The 18,542-nt window shown below is 43.4% G+C and overlaps 1 protein-coding gene across 1 annotated transcript in view; it reads right to left on the bottom strand.

Moving 5' to 3' along the window:
- Nucleotides 1-18,542, bottom strand: part of LOC124555460 (aquaporin AQPAn.G) — a 169,773-nt gene that overhangs the window by 21,989 nt on the left and 129,242 nt on the right. The window contains exons 4-5 of the mRNA XM_047129383.1: nt 16,369-16,578; nt 5,353-5,433 (exon numbers count right to left, since the gene is read on the bottom strand). Coding sequence (XP_046985339.1) covers nt 5,353-5,433; nt 16,369-16,578 — 291 coding nt within the window. The remainder of the gene's footprint in view (nt 1-5,352; nt 5,434-16,368; nt 16,579-18,542) is intronic.

The following is an 18,542-nucleotide window of genomic DNA, read 5'->3' as shown; positions in this document are numbered from 1 at the left end:
ATCTCAGCGACCCACGTACTATGAAATTGTGACCAGCCGCCCAAACTTCAACTTGCTTCTGAATTAATGAATCTACTTCATGTTATAGAAGTGTGGTGGCGGCTACAGTGGGAACGCGACCACATCTGACTACCACAAGGGATGACAGTCGAATAGTGGACCAAGTACATCGCAACTCCTCTTCACCTGCGCCTGCCGACCGGGAACAAATAATGGACTCGCTTTAGCATTATGTGTCACCCCGCACTAAGGGCAGGCTCTCGTTAAACTTTTGGAGTGGTGCTTGACTGGGAAGCATTGACTGTTGATGACTGTCATCGCAATGTGTTCAGTGATGAACATAATGTTCATGCAAGTGGTACTTCTCATGTCTAGCACAAGTACTGTAAACCTTCACCAGGTATTAAGTTGGATTTTGGAATGAACGATGGTAGTGGGGATTTCTAGGATTCAGGTGCGTAAGGCTTTTTGCGAAAAAATATGTTTTGGTGTGTTTCTAAGATTACATGAATAAACATTCACTTGAAGTGAGCATTTTAGAAAATTAACAAGTGATTCGATATGCTATCACTACGTAGTAGTTCAAGATTCAGATAAAGTTTTGAAACTGCGATTGCCTTTTTAGATTACATTTCAAATACTTCAGCTAAAAGTGGGAAGAAAATGTTTTGCTTGTTTTATATTATTCATTATAAATACGCGATACGCCCCTGCTACCTGTCTGATCCACAAAGCGCAGACTTTAAAAGGTGTACATTTGTTTAAGGGTCGTTCCCATATGACTGGCCTGATAAATTTAATGACATACAAAGGCAATGGCATACCACGAACTGGACCATATCAAGTTAAGTCCTCCCATTCAACTCTAAACCGGTCATGTAGATATCATTCTATGAGGCCTTCCACCTAACACTATTTCATTTTGAATGAATTGTAGAAAATGAATTTTATTTCAGACAACGTGCAAAAAGGCAAAGGAAATAGGGCGTCATGAGGCTCTATTCATATATGGACTTGAAAATGTGAACTCATTCATTTGACGAGACTAACGCCTGCCACGTAATGGTTAAGGGTGGTCGTAGTCTGATAGGTGGAAGATTACTCTTCACGACTAATTCTCAGGGAGTTAATTGCCGAATTTTCCTAAGTTCAACATATTTTCTCTAAAACATAGAGAACGTCACGAAACAATGAAAAAATTGTCTGTAACTTTGGATGAAAATCTCAGCTTGGAAGAAAATAATGTCGCTACACGAAGGTTGATTTCCGCTTGCCTGTATGTCCTCCAGAAGTTTCGATTGTGAAACGTGTTGTTGTTGCTGTTGTTGTTGTCGTTTTTTTGTTGTTGTTGTGGTCCTCGGTCCAAAGACTAGTTTGATGCTGTCCTCCACCCAAGTCTATCCTGTGAAAGCTACTTCATATGTGCGTAACTGCTGCAACCAACATCCGTTTGAAACTGCTTACTGTTTTGAAGCATTAATCTCCCTTTACAGTTATTACGCTCCGTGATTAGACAGTTTCCAAGTTGAAGATTGTGATGTAAGCTTGTGCAATAATTATTCTGTGTACCTCAACTATTTCGGTGTAGTCCCACACTGCACGACTAGCAAAAGCCTTATACAGTTAGAGAGCTTACGTGAGTCACCCCTACAACATCCGTCTCTTTGACCACGTCAGTACATCATACGCCCAGTTAACATCATGGCGCTCAGACAGGTTACCAAACTAGCGTATAGTATGTGTACTTCACCTGCTGTTTAGTGCGCATGCACCTCATATCAGAAATGAAGTACCTATTATGTCATCATAATCGCAACACAAGATCTCACTTATCTAGTACTCTAGCTGAGCCCATCGACAAAACAGTTCTTTCTCTGTTGCTGCTGTACGCCTCTGGAACGTGCTGCCTTGCACTCTGCTCACAATACAATGATTTATTGAGTTTAATAAGCATCTGAAGCATTCCTTTTGCCAACGTCAAATTTTCCTTAAAAGTTAACATACAGGCTGGTCAGAAACAGCCTGAAAGGCTTGTAAGGCTGTAGCACGGTAGATTGTGCTGAAAAATAATTGTTAAGAAAAAAATTCCATATATTTCGCCGTTTCCGGGATAATTAGCATTGAAGTTAGCCGATGAGGCCGTTAAACGCCTAAATTCAAGCGGCCCACCAGATACAATCTGTGTCAGTTGTACTCATAGTGTTGATGACTGTGCACGAGACTGCGCAGACTTTGGCTCGTGTTCGATCCTTACTACCGTCGCATGTCATATGTTTCCATCGCTCTCTTGTTCGGTTTTAGGAAACCAAACACAGAACACGTTTGCCGACACCGTCTCTGGCGGGGCGCTTGAATTTGCGCACGCAACGGCCTGATCGGCTAACTTCAATGCTAATTACGAGGGTAATCCCAATAGTAAGGTCTCCTATTTTTCTATAGGTATAGAACTCTGTTTGTGTGGCAGTAGGTCACACTGTTATGAAGAGTGATTCGCGTGCTGTGTGTAAACATGCACACGCCGCGTTGAGAATTGAGCTCACGTTGGATGTTACCGCCAAGTGCGAATTGCGCGCAGTTATTCGGTTTTTGAACGCAAAGCGAACTGCGCCGATTGAAATCCATCGACAATTGACGGAAGTGTATGGTGAGTCGTGCATAGATGTCAAAAATGTTCGTAAGTGGTGTAGAGAGTTTGCAGCTGGTCGGATCGAAATTCACGACGAATAAAGGAGCGAGAGACCGTCAATTTCTGAGGAGACGGTGTTGAAGGTGGAGCAAAGCATGCGCGAAGATCGTCGGAGCACCCTGGATGATCTCTAACAGGTGCTGTGGGACTCTGAACAAACTCAAACGGGCAATTCAGAACTGGAGAATAGGAATGATGAGCAAGGGCGTACACATTCTCCATGACAACGCTCGCCCACACATCGCTCGGCAAACCGTTGCTCTCCTGCAACAGTTTCAGTGGAACATAGTCACCCACCTACCCTATAGTCCTGACTTGGCGCCCAGTGACTATCACCTATTCCCTAAGTTAAAAGAACATTTGGCCGGAAAAGCGATTCGGCTCCGATGACGAGGTGAAAGAAGAGGTTCATAACTTTCTGAACAGCATGGCGGCAAGCTGGTATGACATGGGCATACAAAAACTGCCACAGCGTCTACAAAAATGCGTCGACCGAAATGGTGATTATGTCGAAAAATATCTAAATGTTCAAGCTGTAAACTGATGTAAACCATTGCAGAAATAAACAGGTCTATGTACTTATAAAAAACTAGGAGACCTTACTTTTGGTATTACCCTCGTATCTCGGAAACGATGCAAAGTACCCATTTTTTTTCTTAACAGTTATTCATCAGCACAGACTACTCTGCAACACCCTTACAGCTTTTCTGACTGTTTCTCGACACCCTGTATATGGCCAGTTGTTTCTGTCAGGCAGTAGAGTAAATGTTTTCATTTCTGTCAGTTACACTCCTCTTCCTCCGCGTTTGTCAGCCATCCACGTTATGTGCTTTATTTGTGTTCTATTAAGTTCCTCTTCTGTCCCCCTCCCACCCTCTTTCCACTTCCATTCCTACCAGTGCTCACAATTTAAACCAACCAGCCTGTAATTTATCTTTGTTCTACTTTTAACGAACGAATATAATCTGTGTTTTTCCCTCTGATGTGACTGCTACTGTTTCCATTATTTGGTTGGTTGGTTGGTTGGTTGGTTTGGGGAAGGAGACCAGACAGCGAGGTCATCGGTCTCATCGGATTAGGGAAGGACGGGGAAGGAAGTCGGCCGTGCCCTTTGAAAGGAACCATCCCGGCATTTGCCTGGAGCGATTTAGGGAAATCACGGAAAACCTAAATCAGGATGGCCGGACGCAGGATTGAACCGTCGTCCTCCCGAATGCGAGTCCAGTGTGCTAACCACTGCGCCACCTCGCTCGGTTTTCCATTATTTATGTCAAATTATTTCCAAGTGTTGGATTCCACATAAGAAGTAAGACCTTTTTTTACATGTGTGTCGTGATAAATATTATGCAAAACATATAGGATGCCTGGTTGGATGCTGGAGAGAGCCAGATGGCTTTCATTTTGCCAAGATAAAAAAGTGAATAAACAGAAATAAATATATTTGGTCTCTTGTTGAGCGGTGGTACGTGGTGGTTTTCTTTTTCAAAATCTTCGTCTCATCGTACTGTTGACAACTAGTACCTACGAAAAATTCCCCAATAGGAGAGGCAGGTAGACAGCGAAGCCATTCGAGGTGGGTTATGTACTAAGTTGGAAGAATGCTGTAGGCAGCTCTCGAACATCGAGTGGTTAAGTATTGATCGCAGCTTTCAGTATATCTGATTTACGGAAACAATGGAAAATCTAAATCAAGATGGAAGGAGTCTTTCTCACAAGCTTTCTTTTCATTAACTATTGCACAAATGTGTCACTTCAGTTAATGGACATGCATTAAATCTGAATGTCTTACTCTAAAACTGGTTAGATATAAAAAACGTTGTCCTTCAAGACTAACTTTTAACGAAATGAAATGATAGTATGGCACGGATGGCCGGGAGTCCCTATCCGGGGTCGTTCGGCCGCCGAGTTGCACGTCTTTTCAGTTGACGCCACATTGGACGACTAGTGTGTCGATGATGATGGAATGATGATGAGAAGAACAAAACATCCAGTCCCCGATGGGAGATAAGCTTCGGCCAAGAATCTAACCCGGGCCAGGTGTAAATCAGCTAGACATGCAGACCACTCAGCTAAGGAGGCAGACACTAACGTTTAATTATTCTGATGAAACCTACTATTACAATGAAAATTTCGACGAGATATTACGGAATATTTCTAGGCTTCCCATACACTTCAGTTTAACAGTTGCAGCACATCGCCGTATGTTCAATCACAATTCATATTATTTACACTTTTCTTCTCTGACTCTGCGATATAAGGGAATTAAAACTGGCAACTTTGTGATAGTTCTACTACACGACTGTGAATGAATATTACCAGAATTATGGAAATTTTCAAACTAAGGCCCACATTGTAACTCTACAACGTATGCTACTTTTAAAGTGGCGACGTATTTCACTGCAGGTCTTTAGCCCTCTCTCAGACGTTCCAAGCCTTTATGCTTACGCCTTGAGATACAACCACATGACGCCACGAGAAGATAGTTTCTTTCTCTGTACATTCCCAATGCTGCTGCCAAAGCGGTTTATAGAGAATTGGGAAAACACCTATTTCTTCAAATGTTTCAGGTCAGCTCTCCCTAGCTTCGTTCTTTTTCTTATTTTCCAAGAGCTTAGTTCTAGGATTAGGAAACAGGAGAAATACGTTTTCCACAAGTGTATACGTACCCAATGGTTGTCCCAGTAGCTGGTGATGACTGCCGGGCCGAACGTCCGCGCTGGGTTCATGCTGGCGCCGGTGTACTGGATCTGCAAACAAAACACACTCATGTCAACACGCCGCTCATGCTTGTCAGGATTGTCACATGTTTATCACTCTGTTTAGCGTAGTTTCGAGCAGAAACTATGCTCTTTTCTCTTTAACAGAACACCGGGATCTAAATGCAAAACAAGAACCACGGAATTGGTCTTGTAAACACTAAATTACGTCATTCACGTTTCCTTAGATCCATCTTCCTGTGGAATTCAGAATGTTGGCTGTTATTTACACACAAAAATTTTTGTGTATTTACTATTCCAAAGCATAAAAAATTATGAAACAGCTTATAAACAGAATGAGATACACAGGCAGACATGTCACCCAATGAAATATAAATCAGCAGCATACCGAGCCATGTTAAATGGTATGTATGAAGTGCTCCTTACAAGAGAAGCTCAAGTGGCTGAATATGAGGTTATACAGTATATAGCGTACAAAATGGTTACTATCCAGAATTTGTTAACGTAAGTATATTGAAAAAGAGAAATCTTCCTTTCCATAGCGGATTAGAGGCAGCTTTTATAACGCTTAGACCAGCCGAGCAGGCAAAGTAAGGTCATATTTTTTGTAGAATACCATATCTGGATGCAATATCCGAAAAAACTGGCAGACGTATGAAATCCAAAAACATTATTCCAGTGCATTTTACATTTTCAGATGTAGGCAGAAAACTCAGACACAGGGAAAAAGCTTTGATGAATAAACATAATGGAGTGGGTGTATACTGCACTACAAGCAATCATTGTCCTAAGAAATAAATAGGACAAACCGGTAGTTCATTTCGGCGAAGATTTCAGGAACACCATAACTTAAATAACCCGCGATTTGCTTAACAGCGCACTTACGCACTGAGGGCCACAGCATCACAAGCCCTTCATAAAATTTAAAAATACTTCAGGAAAAAGAAAAAAGCCATATTTTGAATATATCAGAGAATGTGGAAACTTTTAGTCATAAAAAGAAACGCACAATTACCAACTGGAATTAAAACAGCGTAGCACTCTGGCTAATTTCGATAGTTTCTATGATTACGTATTAGCATGTAATAAAATTCCGTATTATGCTCGCTTGTAGTAGTAGCGACCCAGCGCTCCTATTCATCAGTATATGACGTCACACTGTCCACATGGATAGCTTGCGTTCCGCCAGCTAGCTAGTCTCTCTTTGTCGTTCGTTCGGGCTATTTTTGCCTGTCCTGCGCTGACGTGCCCTGTTATCATACTGGTAAGACACTGTCACCTGATACTTTCCACATGGAAATTTCCATGTGCCGCGACTAATCATGTTAGCACTGACAATTCTTTATCGCCAGTCTGGCCTCGTTAAAAAAAGAAAAAAAAAATTGCGTCCGCTCATTATAAAATATTTTCTTTTTTCTTTTCAGATGCAGGCAAATTTTAAAGAATGGAACATGTCTGCTTTATCTTTCGCTCTCCATAGTATCGACGATATTCTCTGAATAGTAAATTCTGACTACGAGCAATGAGTATGCCTGTGATGTTTTAACGTTGTGAGTATATTTTAGACATCACTTTATTGATTTTAATACGCACAAGATGTGGTAACACTGTACTTTGCTTTTTACCGTGTAGGTTCACCTGATGATGCGACTCGAAGCCGCGGAACCGGTCGTGTTTTAATAAACACTTTTACCAGCTGTAATCGGAGTTCTTACTGACACTCAACAGCTGCGGTTGCCGGAATATAAAATGGTTTGGGATTACTCCAAAGGCTTAATATGCTGCGAAGAACGACACAGAAGGACCTAAATTTTGGTATATGTAATAGACATTCAGCTGTCTCAATATACTGTATATATCAAAGATGCTGCATCTGCGTTACATTCTTTTAACTATGGCTTTATGCTGATTAAATACAGCTGTATATAAATACCAGCCCTGTGAGCTTGTGTCATATCAAGCTTGAAAGGTGTGTATGCAGAGTTTCAGGATTTCTAAAATCTGGGCCTCGCAGTAAACTCAAGAAAGTAACAGATGATCCTTATATCTCACCCAAATGTGATCAGTGAACTCTCATGAAGCAGTTTCTCTAAGACTCCTTGCAGTTACTATAAAACAGTACAAGAGGTCTGCCTAATACAGGATGAGAAGAAAAAATTCGTCAGAATGACTGTTGCAGAGCAACACTTGCTTAAATGAGATTTAAACAATTGACGAAGTATTCTCACCCCAAGTAGACCAAAAAATATAGCCAAGTCATTAGCCCTGCTGAATTTCTACTACTGTGATGCGATTCAGCGCAGCATAAACACTCAAAAGTCCGGTCGGCTGTAGATTCGGTTGTTTAATCATTCAAGTCCTTGTTGTCATAATTGATATGACCAAATGAGCGAAGCGTTATTAACACAGTATCAGTTGATCCTCTGTTTGCTACCCACTGGACTCAACAATTCCACTCTTCGCATTACAAATATATTTTATTGTTCCAATGCTGTAAGTTATGATCTGACACGTCCAACATCTTATGTATACATTGACGAGACAGAGCAATCTGGCCACCTGTTTAAGAGCATGCTGGTCCACTTTTAGAGCACAATACAGTAGCGATTCTGCGTTACCTGGATTCGAAACGCCCTTGGTAGGTTTACGGTGGTATGGGGCACCAGATGTTTACGAACAGACCACGCAGTCCCCATTAATTTTTTATTTATCTTTTCGCCAACGTTCAGTGACGTTCTTCTGCCAAATTCCTGGGGTTAATACGAGAGTCAGAGTCCACCCGTCTGCTGTGACCCGTGACGTAACTGTCTTGTGTTGTGTGAAGTCATTGAGACGCAGCGTGTTAGAAATAGATTGTGTTTTCAAAGAGCGTGTTGTAGTAAGCGGTGGCGCACTCTGTGTGTGCTGTTTGTTTCTAAATTACTTGTGAGTGATGTTAGTGCGGTACTGACCTTAGTGCTCCGTGTTACTCGATGTTGTGGTAGTTTGTTTTTTGCTGCCTTGGCAGTATGTTATTTCAGAGTCGTTAGTTATTCGCTACCGATCTATTTTTGGTTTTGAAGTTGTTAGTTCGTCGCGTTGTTAATGGCTTGAAAGATTTTTTACTTTGGTTTGGTACTATTTATGGATGTTACAACAAAGCTTACTAGTCATTGGTTGGTTGTTGCTATGGTTGACAATACGGCTTATACAATTAAAGTTATCCAGTTACATGGCCGCTTGGCGGAATGTGCGAAGTGTCAGGATTGCGCGGAAATTACAACATTGAGCCAAATCTCTGCTTCTCAAACCGAGTGCATCTGTATGCGGTAATGTTTTCAGTGGGTTTCAGTAATGGTTATTTTGTTTTCTTTGGTTTGTGTGTGGGAGAGGGGGGCAGTGGGGTGCCTGGCATCGTTGATTTCCTTTGAGCTATATATGTCAAATGAAATATTCGATTCCGGATATTTTAGTGTTTTTTTGGTTCGGTTTATTGTCGAGGATTTATAGTTTATTTTCCGGTTTTGTTTTAGAATGGTAACATTCTTATTGTATATTTAGCTTGTCCCCGTCCAAGACCCTCTACTTTCCGCCCCATTAGTTTCATTTTGTTTCTGAAATGAAATATTTCGCTTGGTTAAATATCTTTGTCCATGGGTGTATTTAGTGACTTTGTGGTTGCCATACGGAATACACTGGGAATAGGTGTGTCCGCCACATTGATGTGGCCACGGGTCAAAGCAGACGGGCGGAATCGAACACTTCCGTATTGCCAATTTCTGTTGTTTCCAGTTCTCGGTTGGTCTGAAAGTTGACGATTCTCGACGAGCGTTCTGAATATACATCTATTTTGTACCCTGTCACCTGTGAGGCCAATTTCCTGCAGATGTTTTCAGATGTTTTTCAGTTCCAAAGAGCCAATTGGTTTTAGTTTTCACTGAGATGACAAAACTGAGAATTCTTGCAGTTATCGTATCATCATGCATCTGCGAATATGACCATAAAATATTAATCGTCTCTTTCTGAAAACGCCAGAGATTTTCTCAGTATTCAGCATGCTGGCCGGAGTTTATAGGCGTGGAGCTGGGCCGATAGCGTACCAGGTGTGTTGCATAAGGATCAGATCAGGCGAATTTGGTGACCAAGACATTAAGACGAGTTCACTGTGATGCTCCTCAATAACTTTGGCATGATTCTGGCCTTCTGACACGGACAGTTGTTCTGCTGGCGAATGCGATCGCCCTCTAGGAAGACGACAAGTGTAATGTGATGTTGGTGACCAACAAAAATGTTTACGTAGTTCACAACTGTGTGGTTTCTTCGATTACTACCACAGGTACGGTGGAAGCCCACTTGACCGTCCCCAATAATATAATCCAACCGCCACCGTCCTGCGTCCGTTTCGCGGTGCACGATTCAAGCAGACGCTCGCCTGGATGACGTCCTAACGGGGCACAACCATCGACCTACTGTAACCAGAAACGCGGTTCATGCGACCAGGTTGATCGTTTCCATTAATTCAATGTTGAGTCGCCATCAGCCCCTGCCCACTGCAACACGTCGGTATCAACTGTTGCGGAGTTCCATGTTCAAAAACGTACACTGAACGTTTTGCGTCGAAAGACCTGTGCATATACCAGCGTAGTACTCTGTCGTCAGACTGCCAAAGGTGTCGCCTATCGTGCTTTACAGAGCGAGCACTCCTCCGACCTCCACGTTCTGTGACGAGGTGTGGATGTCCAACACTTTGTTATCTAATCTGATTTCATCGTCCTGCAACCACTTTCCTATAGATTTTTTTCAACTGGAAAGGGCGGGTCCTTTTAAAATTTCAGTGATACGATAAATTTGAGAATTCTTTCGGTTAGCCTGTCATCATTCTGAGAAAGTGATCATAATATATTAATCGTCTCTTCCTGAAATTATCACAGATTTTTTCAGTATGCAGATATAACTACTGAGAGTTTTCCCATAAGACTCTACCTGTGCAGATGGGACCAAAACTTGTCCTTCGAATGGATCTTTCTTGATATTCTGTGTTTTGAACTGGCCAACTATCTCGAATTATCAAGATTTTCTAACCGTATAATGCTTTCAGTTCAATTATTATTGTGCAGTATCGCAGTTTTGCGTTACGGGATATTGATTTTTCGTTACATCTGGTTTAGGCTTTTCTCTAGGCCCTTTCTAACGTTTTTGTTTACTTCGCGATTTAAAGCTGAAGACTGGATGAGTTCCTCTTGGTAGCTAAATTCAAGTTCCTAATATTTTTCACCGCATTATTATACTTTGTCCATCAAGATACATAGGAGTTCCTTCCACGTATTTAGTTTTTAGGCACACGATTCGGAGTCAGTTTGCGGCATTAACTTTATTAATTTTTCCTAGGGAGTGAATAACATCTTTTCTATTGTTGGAGACAATTGCTGGGTCGTTCGCGTGGGCTAAGCACTCCAAATGAATTTTATTTTGGCGTAGTCGGTGAATAACTATTCCTTTTACTTATTATCCCGGTTTTGATTATTTTCTGTTCAAAAGTTTTGGATATTTTGCCTAAGAATTTAACTTTTAACATGGTGAATGTTTGTTTGATCAGTTACGTTGTTTTTATATCTACTCTGAACCCTTGCACGGATTGAACAGTGCCTGCCTGTTTAACGAATCAAATGAATTTTTCGAAGTCAATAAAGATGCTCCCCATTTGCCCCCCCCCCTTGCGGATTTGTAAGACGGCCTTGAGACTGGGAATTTGTTCTACACATAATCTACTTTTCATAAATCCTGCCTGATATTTAGCCTGCCTGTTGGGTGGTCTGTTAGTGCTTCTAGGCTCCTGAGCAAGATTTTTGAAAAGGTTTTGTAAGTAAACGTTGGCAGGGCATTGCCACTTTAGTTATTGAAGTCTGTTTCAGTTCCTTTATTATGTAAAGGGAGAATTATGGAATATTCACAGTCTTCAGGGACTTTTTCCCTGAGCCATATATCTGTGAGAATATCTGTCATTTAACAGTCTTTCTCTGGAACTTAAATTTTGAGTTAAGGTATTATTTGCTAGCCGCATGATTAAAACAAACATTTGAAAAACTGATAATTTGAAATGGAGATTATTTGGCAGCCTGTACACAAAATCCATATCATTCATTTTTTGTCGTTGTACTTGTCGTCGTGTCAACAAAAGCCATAGCTGGCTCCTTGACACTCGCACCTTCGATATATACCGCTTGCAAGCGTTCGTCCAAATGACCCGCAAAGCCGGCGCGTTAAGACAATCGATGTTTTTTTTCTGTATAACTGAATTTCAAAGTTCTCCAAATACTACGCATCATTATAAAATGATCAACACTGTGTCAAACAGCTATGTCATATTTGTCCGAAATGTTGTTATTAACAAGTAGAAGCGTTTAACATAAAGTAAGCATCAAATAATCGTTGCCGCCTTAGAGGAGAGCGGAGGCAAGTGAGATGCAAAATTCCAATTCATTTAACCATGTACTTAATATTAGTGTGTTTAAAATGAAAAGTACATTTTTTAAAGGATATGTCGAAACACTTTATGTGAATTCAGGTAGATGAATATGCCAGCTACTCGACATTTCAGGTATTTACACAGTGAAAATGATGAACTGCATTACGAGAGATGTTCAAGAAGTAATGCACACTTTTTTTCTGAATGAATGTTGGCTTTGTTCAGGACTCCAATACATCATATCAGTTCCCACTCTTTTGGCTACAAAATCCTGTTTTTTAACATAATCTCCGTTCGATGCTACGGTCTCGCGCCACCATACAGGGAGGGCTTGTATCCTCGCATGGTACCACTCTACTGGTGGAGGTCGGAAGCAACGTCTTTCCGCCTCACTAACCTCCCCACCATCCACGTACTTTTCCCGCGGAGTGCATCCTTCATTGGGCCAAACAGACGGAACTCGAAATGTGCGGGATCCGGGCTGTAAGATAGGTGAGTAAGAACAGTTGGTTGGTTTGGGTAAGGAGACCAATCAGCGAGGTCATCTGTCCCATCGGATTAGGGAAGAATGGGGAAGGAAGTCGTCCCTGCTCTTTCAAAAGAACCATCCCACCATTGGCCTGAAGCGATTTAGAGAAACCACGGAGAACCTAAATCAGGATGGCCGGACGCGAGTTTGAACCGTCGTCCTACAGAATGCGAGTCCAGTGTGCTAAAAGCTGCGCCACCTCGCTAGGTGGGGAGAACAGTACAGTGAAGTTTTTTGAGCTCTTCTCGGGTGCCCAGACTTGTGTGAGGCCTTGCATTGTCTTGAAGAAGAAGTTCATTTCCATGTTTGTGGCGACGAACACGCTGAAGTCGTTTCTTCACTTTCTTGCGGGTAGCACATTACACTTCGGAGTTGCTCATTGCAACACGAGCACGACATCAAACAGCATAACCCCAACCGAGTCCCATAAGACCGTCGCTATGGCTTAACAGGCTGAGGGTGCGGCTTTGAAAGTTTCCTTCGGAGGCGAGATGGTGTGGCTCCACTCTATGGATTGCTGTTTTGTTTCTGGTTCATCGAGCGAGGTGGCGCAGTGGTTAGCACTATGGACTCTCATTCGGTAGAACGACGGTCCAATCCCGTCTCCGGCCATCCTGATTTAGGTTTTTTGTGATTCCCCTAAATCCTTTCAGGTAAATGGCGGGATGGTTCCTTCGAAAGGGCACGGCCGATTTTCTTCCCCATACTTCCCTACCCCGAGCTTATGCTCCGTCTCTAATGACCTCGTTGTCGACGGGATGTTAGACAATATCCTCCTCCTGTTTCTGGTTCGAAGTGATGAATCCATGTTTAATCGTCTATGACGACGTTCGACAAAATTGTCATGATCAGCCTTGTAAGGCACAAGCAATTCCGCACAGATGGGAATCATTGCTCTTAATGGCCTTCCGTTAGGCGGCGAGAAACCCAACGGGCAAACATCTTTGAGTACCCCAACTGGTGGACGAGTGTGTCAGCACTACCAACGGAGACGTCCAGTTGAGCAGCCAGTTGTCATATTCTAATCCATAAATCACCTCGAATGAAAGTGTACACGCCGGCCGGCGTGGCCGAGTGGTTCTAGGCGCTTCAGTCTTGAACCGCGCGACCGCTACGGTCGCAGCTTCGAATCCTGCCTCGGGTATGGATGTGTGTGATGTCCTTAGGTTAGTTAGGTTTAAGTAGTTCTAAGTCTAGGGGACTGATGACCTCAGATGTTAAGTCCCATAGTGCTCAGAGCCATTTGAACCATTTGAAAGTGTACACAAGTTTCAACTTTGCGGAAGTCACCGCTGTGTCCGCTCGGCCGGCACCCGAGGGATCGGATGGTTTGCGCGATATTGCTGCGGTGACGACAGACGCCTCGCTCAACGACTCACCGTGCTTTTGTTCACTGCCAGGTCTCCGTAGACAGTCTGCAAGCGCCTATGAATATCTGCTATGCTCTGATTTTCAGAAACTCAATGACAGTACTCAGCTTGGAACGTAGCTCTGTTAGATACCATTTGAAGGCTACGTATGGTGCCACCACCTATTAGAACTTCATGTAATTCCAGGGGATAAAGCGAGAAAGTTTTACGATGTCTCACAACAAATTCCGCAACTGTCCGAGGTAAAAAAGTGCCGCATTTCTTATTGAACGCCCCTCGTATTACGATATTATCTAAAAAAAACGCTATGTCTCAAGAAATGGTTGTTCTTTTGGAACTATAAAATCGAGAGCTGTATTTTGTAAGCTACGCTCACCAGTCGGAACACTATGTTATTTCTAAGATTTTCCCAGTGTGAGTGATCCTCGAGCGCCATGCACTCACCTTGCCTCCCGTATACGCCTCCCAGCCCCCACACAGGTCCTCTACAACCTGATTCCTTTCCCCCATCTGTTCCTTTTCTTGGAACATATCCACATCGTGGTGTGTGTACTGTAAGACCTTCGGTACACACACTATCAGATTATTTGCCTTTTCGCTCTAACGAAGTAGGCGAGTGTCAGCAATATGTCTTGTGGTCTTATCGTGGCGTGTTTATCTTCTGCTGTTAGGTCAGATGATAGAAATGCCACTTGCACGCTTAGAGCAGCAGATTGACGGTGACCAACTTTAAACAGAACTTGATTAATTTTCACACACATTTATTAAAATAATAAAAATCATAGATATTACGTAACTTGATTCTGGATGCTGTTTACGATTGACAATCTGAAGTTCCTTTGGTCTTGGTACATTAATCTTATTCTCACATATCTCTGATACTTGACAAAGTGTCTATACATTTATCTTCATGGCTATGTACAGGAATACGATAATCTTATTAGGCGCAGACTGAAACTTGACTACAGACTAATGCAGACTAATGCAGACTGACTCATCGGAGGTCTGTACACTCGTTATAATACCTCGAGCGTTCAGGTATCACTGCGCAAGTGTGATCCGCGAGGAGAAAATGTTCTTCGTTAGCAGCAATCTCATTGGCTGCGTTACATATTAATACACGGATTGGCGGAAGCAGAATTTGGTTCGTCTCTATGGCAGCGCTATGGGGCGCGCTCTAGTGGGAAAGTTGTGTACGCGCTGACTACGGGGAACTATGTACACAACACACATCCTCTACACCTCCCGCCGCCTTGATCCCCCTCATCCCCTGGTTGCTCCTCTGTTCTACAACCCCCGCCCTCTGGCGCGCCTTAACCATTGTCCCATCCCCCTACCCCACAACTCTACACCCTTCATCTCCTTTCTCAAGGTGGCTTCCGTCAACTCCCCATCCCAGATGATGCCCTCTCTCCCTCCATTTATCCCTCCTATCAACTCTGATCCTCAACACCCCCTCCTTTCTTCTGTCCTTCTCCCAGGCTCCCTCTTCCCCCTCTCCCGTCCTGTTTTTTCCCCACCTACCCTCTCTCTGCCTCCATTCACTCCTCCGAGCCCTTTTTGCCCTTCCCTCCGCTGCCTTTCCCACTCCTTCTCGCGTCCGCCCTGCCCCCCCTTTTTCTACGTCCTCACCCTCCATCGGCTCCCCTTTTTTCTTTTCCTCTCCTCCCCCTTTTTCCCCCTCATCGGTCCGGGTCTTCCCGCCCCCCCCCCCCCTCCATCTGCCGCCGTGTCACTTGTATTGTGCAGTTTTAAGTGAGTGTTCGGTGTTGTGCGTCGGCTGTCAGTGTTGTGAACAGCCACCATACAGATTAAAATTCTTCTGGGTATTATACCACGTCATTGCTAAAAACTAACAACAATAATAAACTAAAACATTTAAAAGTTTTACAACAGTGACGTCAGAGATCGATAGTCTGTAATAAAAAGAAGCACCTATCCCTATAGAAAACCAGTCGTGCCCTGAGGAAGGCCGATCCAATTTGGCCGAATTGTCGATTTTAATTTATTATTGTTGTTAGTTTTTAGGAATGACGCGGCATAATACACAGAAGAATTTTAATCGGTATGACATCGGCCGCGGAAGCCTACGTTCTTATATCAGCCACCATACTGTCGCTAGTTGTGTTTTTTACCTCGTGCGAACAGAAATCAGCCTGCCGCCTTGTTTTTTTAATTGTGCCTGTCTACTTATTGTGTCTTCATCCGCATAGTCACCGCAGTGTTTTTATATTTTAAGTTGCACAATTTTGCGCCATTTTGCAGTTTTTTATAATGTCACTGTTTTATCGCCCTTTTTCTTGTTTGTTGATATTCTCATTATGTTTTTTAACTTTTCTGTAGGCTGTAGAGCAGCATATTACACTGCTGCCAGCCCCCCCCCCCCCCCCCCCCCTTGGGGGAAGGGGGAATCGAAATGCAATAAAGGAAACAAAAATGTGAGTGATAGGTGGCACTATTTTGGGTGTCGAGTGGGGTCGACATGTCAGTCACAGCTTGTCGCAAACATTAAGGCTGATAACGAATTCCACTATTTATCAGTACTCGAGAGGCAGAAAAATAAGGCTTGCCCGTCAGGCAGGCACGGTTGCGGCGGCGTGTGGAGTGGCGGCGCTACTTACGGCGAACAAGTGGCACGTCGAGATGGAGAGCCCGATGGCGAGCGGCGCAGAGCCCTTGACATCGCTGCGCGCCGCGTCGCACACGCCGTGCACGGTCAGCACCAGCACGAACGTGATGAGCGCCTCCACGAACACCGCCTGCGCCAGCGACAGGTACGGGTTCACCATCGTCATCCCCAGCGCCGCCGCCGTCGCCTTCGGCGTCAGAACCTGCAGTACACAAAAAGTGCGTCTCGAGCTGCTACGGCGAAAAAAAGCGAGGCACTCGCATCCATTAGGATATTCGTGATCCATTAACAACACGATGCACAAGCGATGACGAATGCTGTATAATATGCCCTGCTAACTTCGTCTTATTTATTCTATTTTACTTCTTATTCCATAAATCCGTGACAGTGTATATAGCAAGGACGAAGAATTTCTTTTTTTCCCGTTCATAGTTATTTCAATTCTTCACAAAGGGGTAGGATTGCAGCGGGTGAAAAGCGCTCTTCAGCCAGAGGTTACATATATTTAACTGATGAATAAAAGATTTATAAAGATGACAACAGCACAATTTTCATAAAAAAAAACATTGCTGGACGATATTTACGTTTTTTGTGTAAAAACAAACGACAATAATGGAAGAAGAAAAGGAAACATGTAGTTGGAAATACTGATGTTTTTTAAAACTTGTTTCACGATACTATATTACAGTTAAAATATAGTCACTGATGATACTGTGAATGATGCTACAATGAAATGGTGACGATGGTGATCCACAAAAATCATAATGGTAATGTTCATGGTGGAATGACTATGATTATGGTTCAAATGGCTCTGAGCACTATGGGACTTAACAGCTATGGTCATCAGTCACCTAGAACTTAGAACTACTTAAACCTAACCAACCTAAGGACATCACACGACACCCAATCATTACGGGGCAGAGAAAATCCCTGACCCCACCGGGAATCGAACCCGGGAACCCGGGCGCGGGAAGCGAAAACGCTACCGCACGACCACGAGCTGCCGACTATGATTATGGGGCCGTGTAGAACCACAGCAGCGACTAAAAGTCGGCAAGCTGCAGGAAGGGGGAAGGAGAAAATGGATGGACGGTGTAAAGTGGAATGTTGTGATTAAGGGTGGGAAGAGCAGTATATCTCGTGGCAGATTTCGTTGTTGGGGAGTGGAAGTTTGTTGAGATCCCTGCGGGAGAGGATGGATAAGGCATGAAGGTGCATGTAAGGTGATAATATGGACTTAATGGCGCAGCAGGGTTCCTGGTTGGATTGGTGATTAGTGGGCGGGAAATTGGGTACCAGAACAGGGTTATACTACATAAGATCTGACGGTACTCTAGAAAGCGAAGCTGTGGGTGGTGGATGAGTTGGTACAGGCTGTGAGTAAGGATGTGTAACCTGCCACACATTTGTGCATATTATAAAATACGAGAGTTGGAACTTTAATAGTGACAACTATTTATTTACACTACGTACAAAATAGATACGTGTTTCAGAGTTTTACTGACGTCAAAGTAGTCACCAGCATTGTGTATAGCCCATTACCAGCGATGTGGAAGTCGCAGGATACTCTTAGCAGTGCCAGTTGTGTGACAGTTCGAGCTGCGCGGTCTTTTGTCCGTCGAATTTGTAGCAGTTCTGAAGCGTTTGTCGCGAAGTGTTTCCTTCAGGTTAGAAATCGAGTTGAACTCACGAGGGCTTAAGTCAGGGGAGTGCAGTAGGTGGTATGGCACTTAGCAGACCCATCACCCAAACAAATCAGTAACAGCTGGCACTGCACGTGCTTGAGCATTGTCCTGCTAAATGATGGTCAGCTCCTGCAGAAAGTGTCATCACTTCTGTCTCTATGCTGGTCGTAGGTTGTGTTCCAAAAATGAACAGCATAGAGACAAAAGTGATGACACTTTCTGCAGGACCTGATCATCATTTAGCAGGACAATGCTCAATCACGTACAGTGCAAGCTGTTACTGATTTGTTTGACTGATGGGGCTGCTAAGTGCTATACCACCTACTGCACTCCCCTGACTTAAGCCCTCGTGAGTTCAACTCGATTTCTAAACTGAAGGAAACAATTCACGGCATTCGCTTCAGAACAGCTACAAATTTGTCGGGCAATAGAACGCCCAACTCGAACTATCAACACAACTGGCACTGCTGAGACTATTCTA

Source organism: Schistocerca americana, chromosome X, assembly GCF_021461395.2.
Source record: "Schistocerca americana isolate TAMUIC-IGC-003095 chromosome X, iqSchAmer2.1, whole genome shotgun sequence".
NCBI classification, from domain to species: domain Eukaryota; kingdom Metazoa; phylum Arthropoda; class Insecta; order Orthoptera; family Acrididae; genus Schistocerca; species Schistocerca americana.
This window is presented reverse-complemented; position numbering and strand designations above follow the sequence as displayed.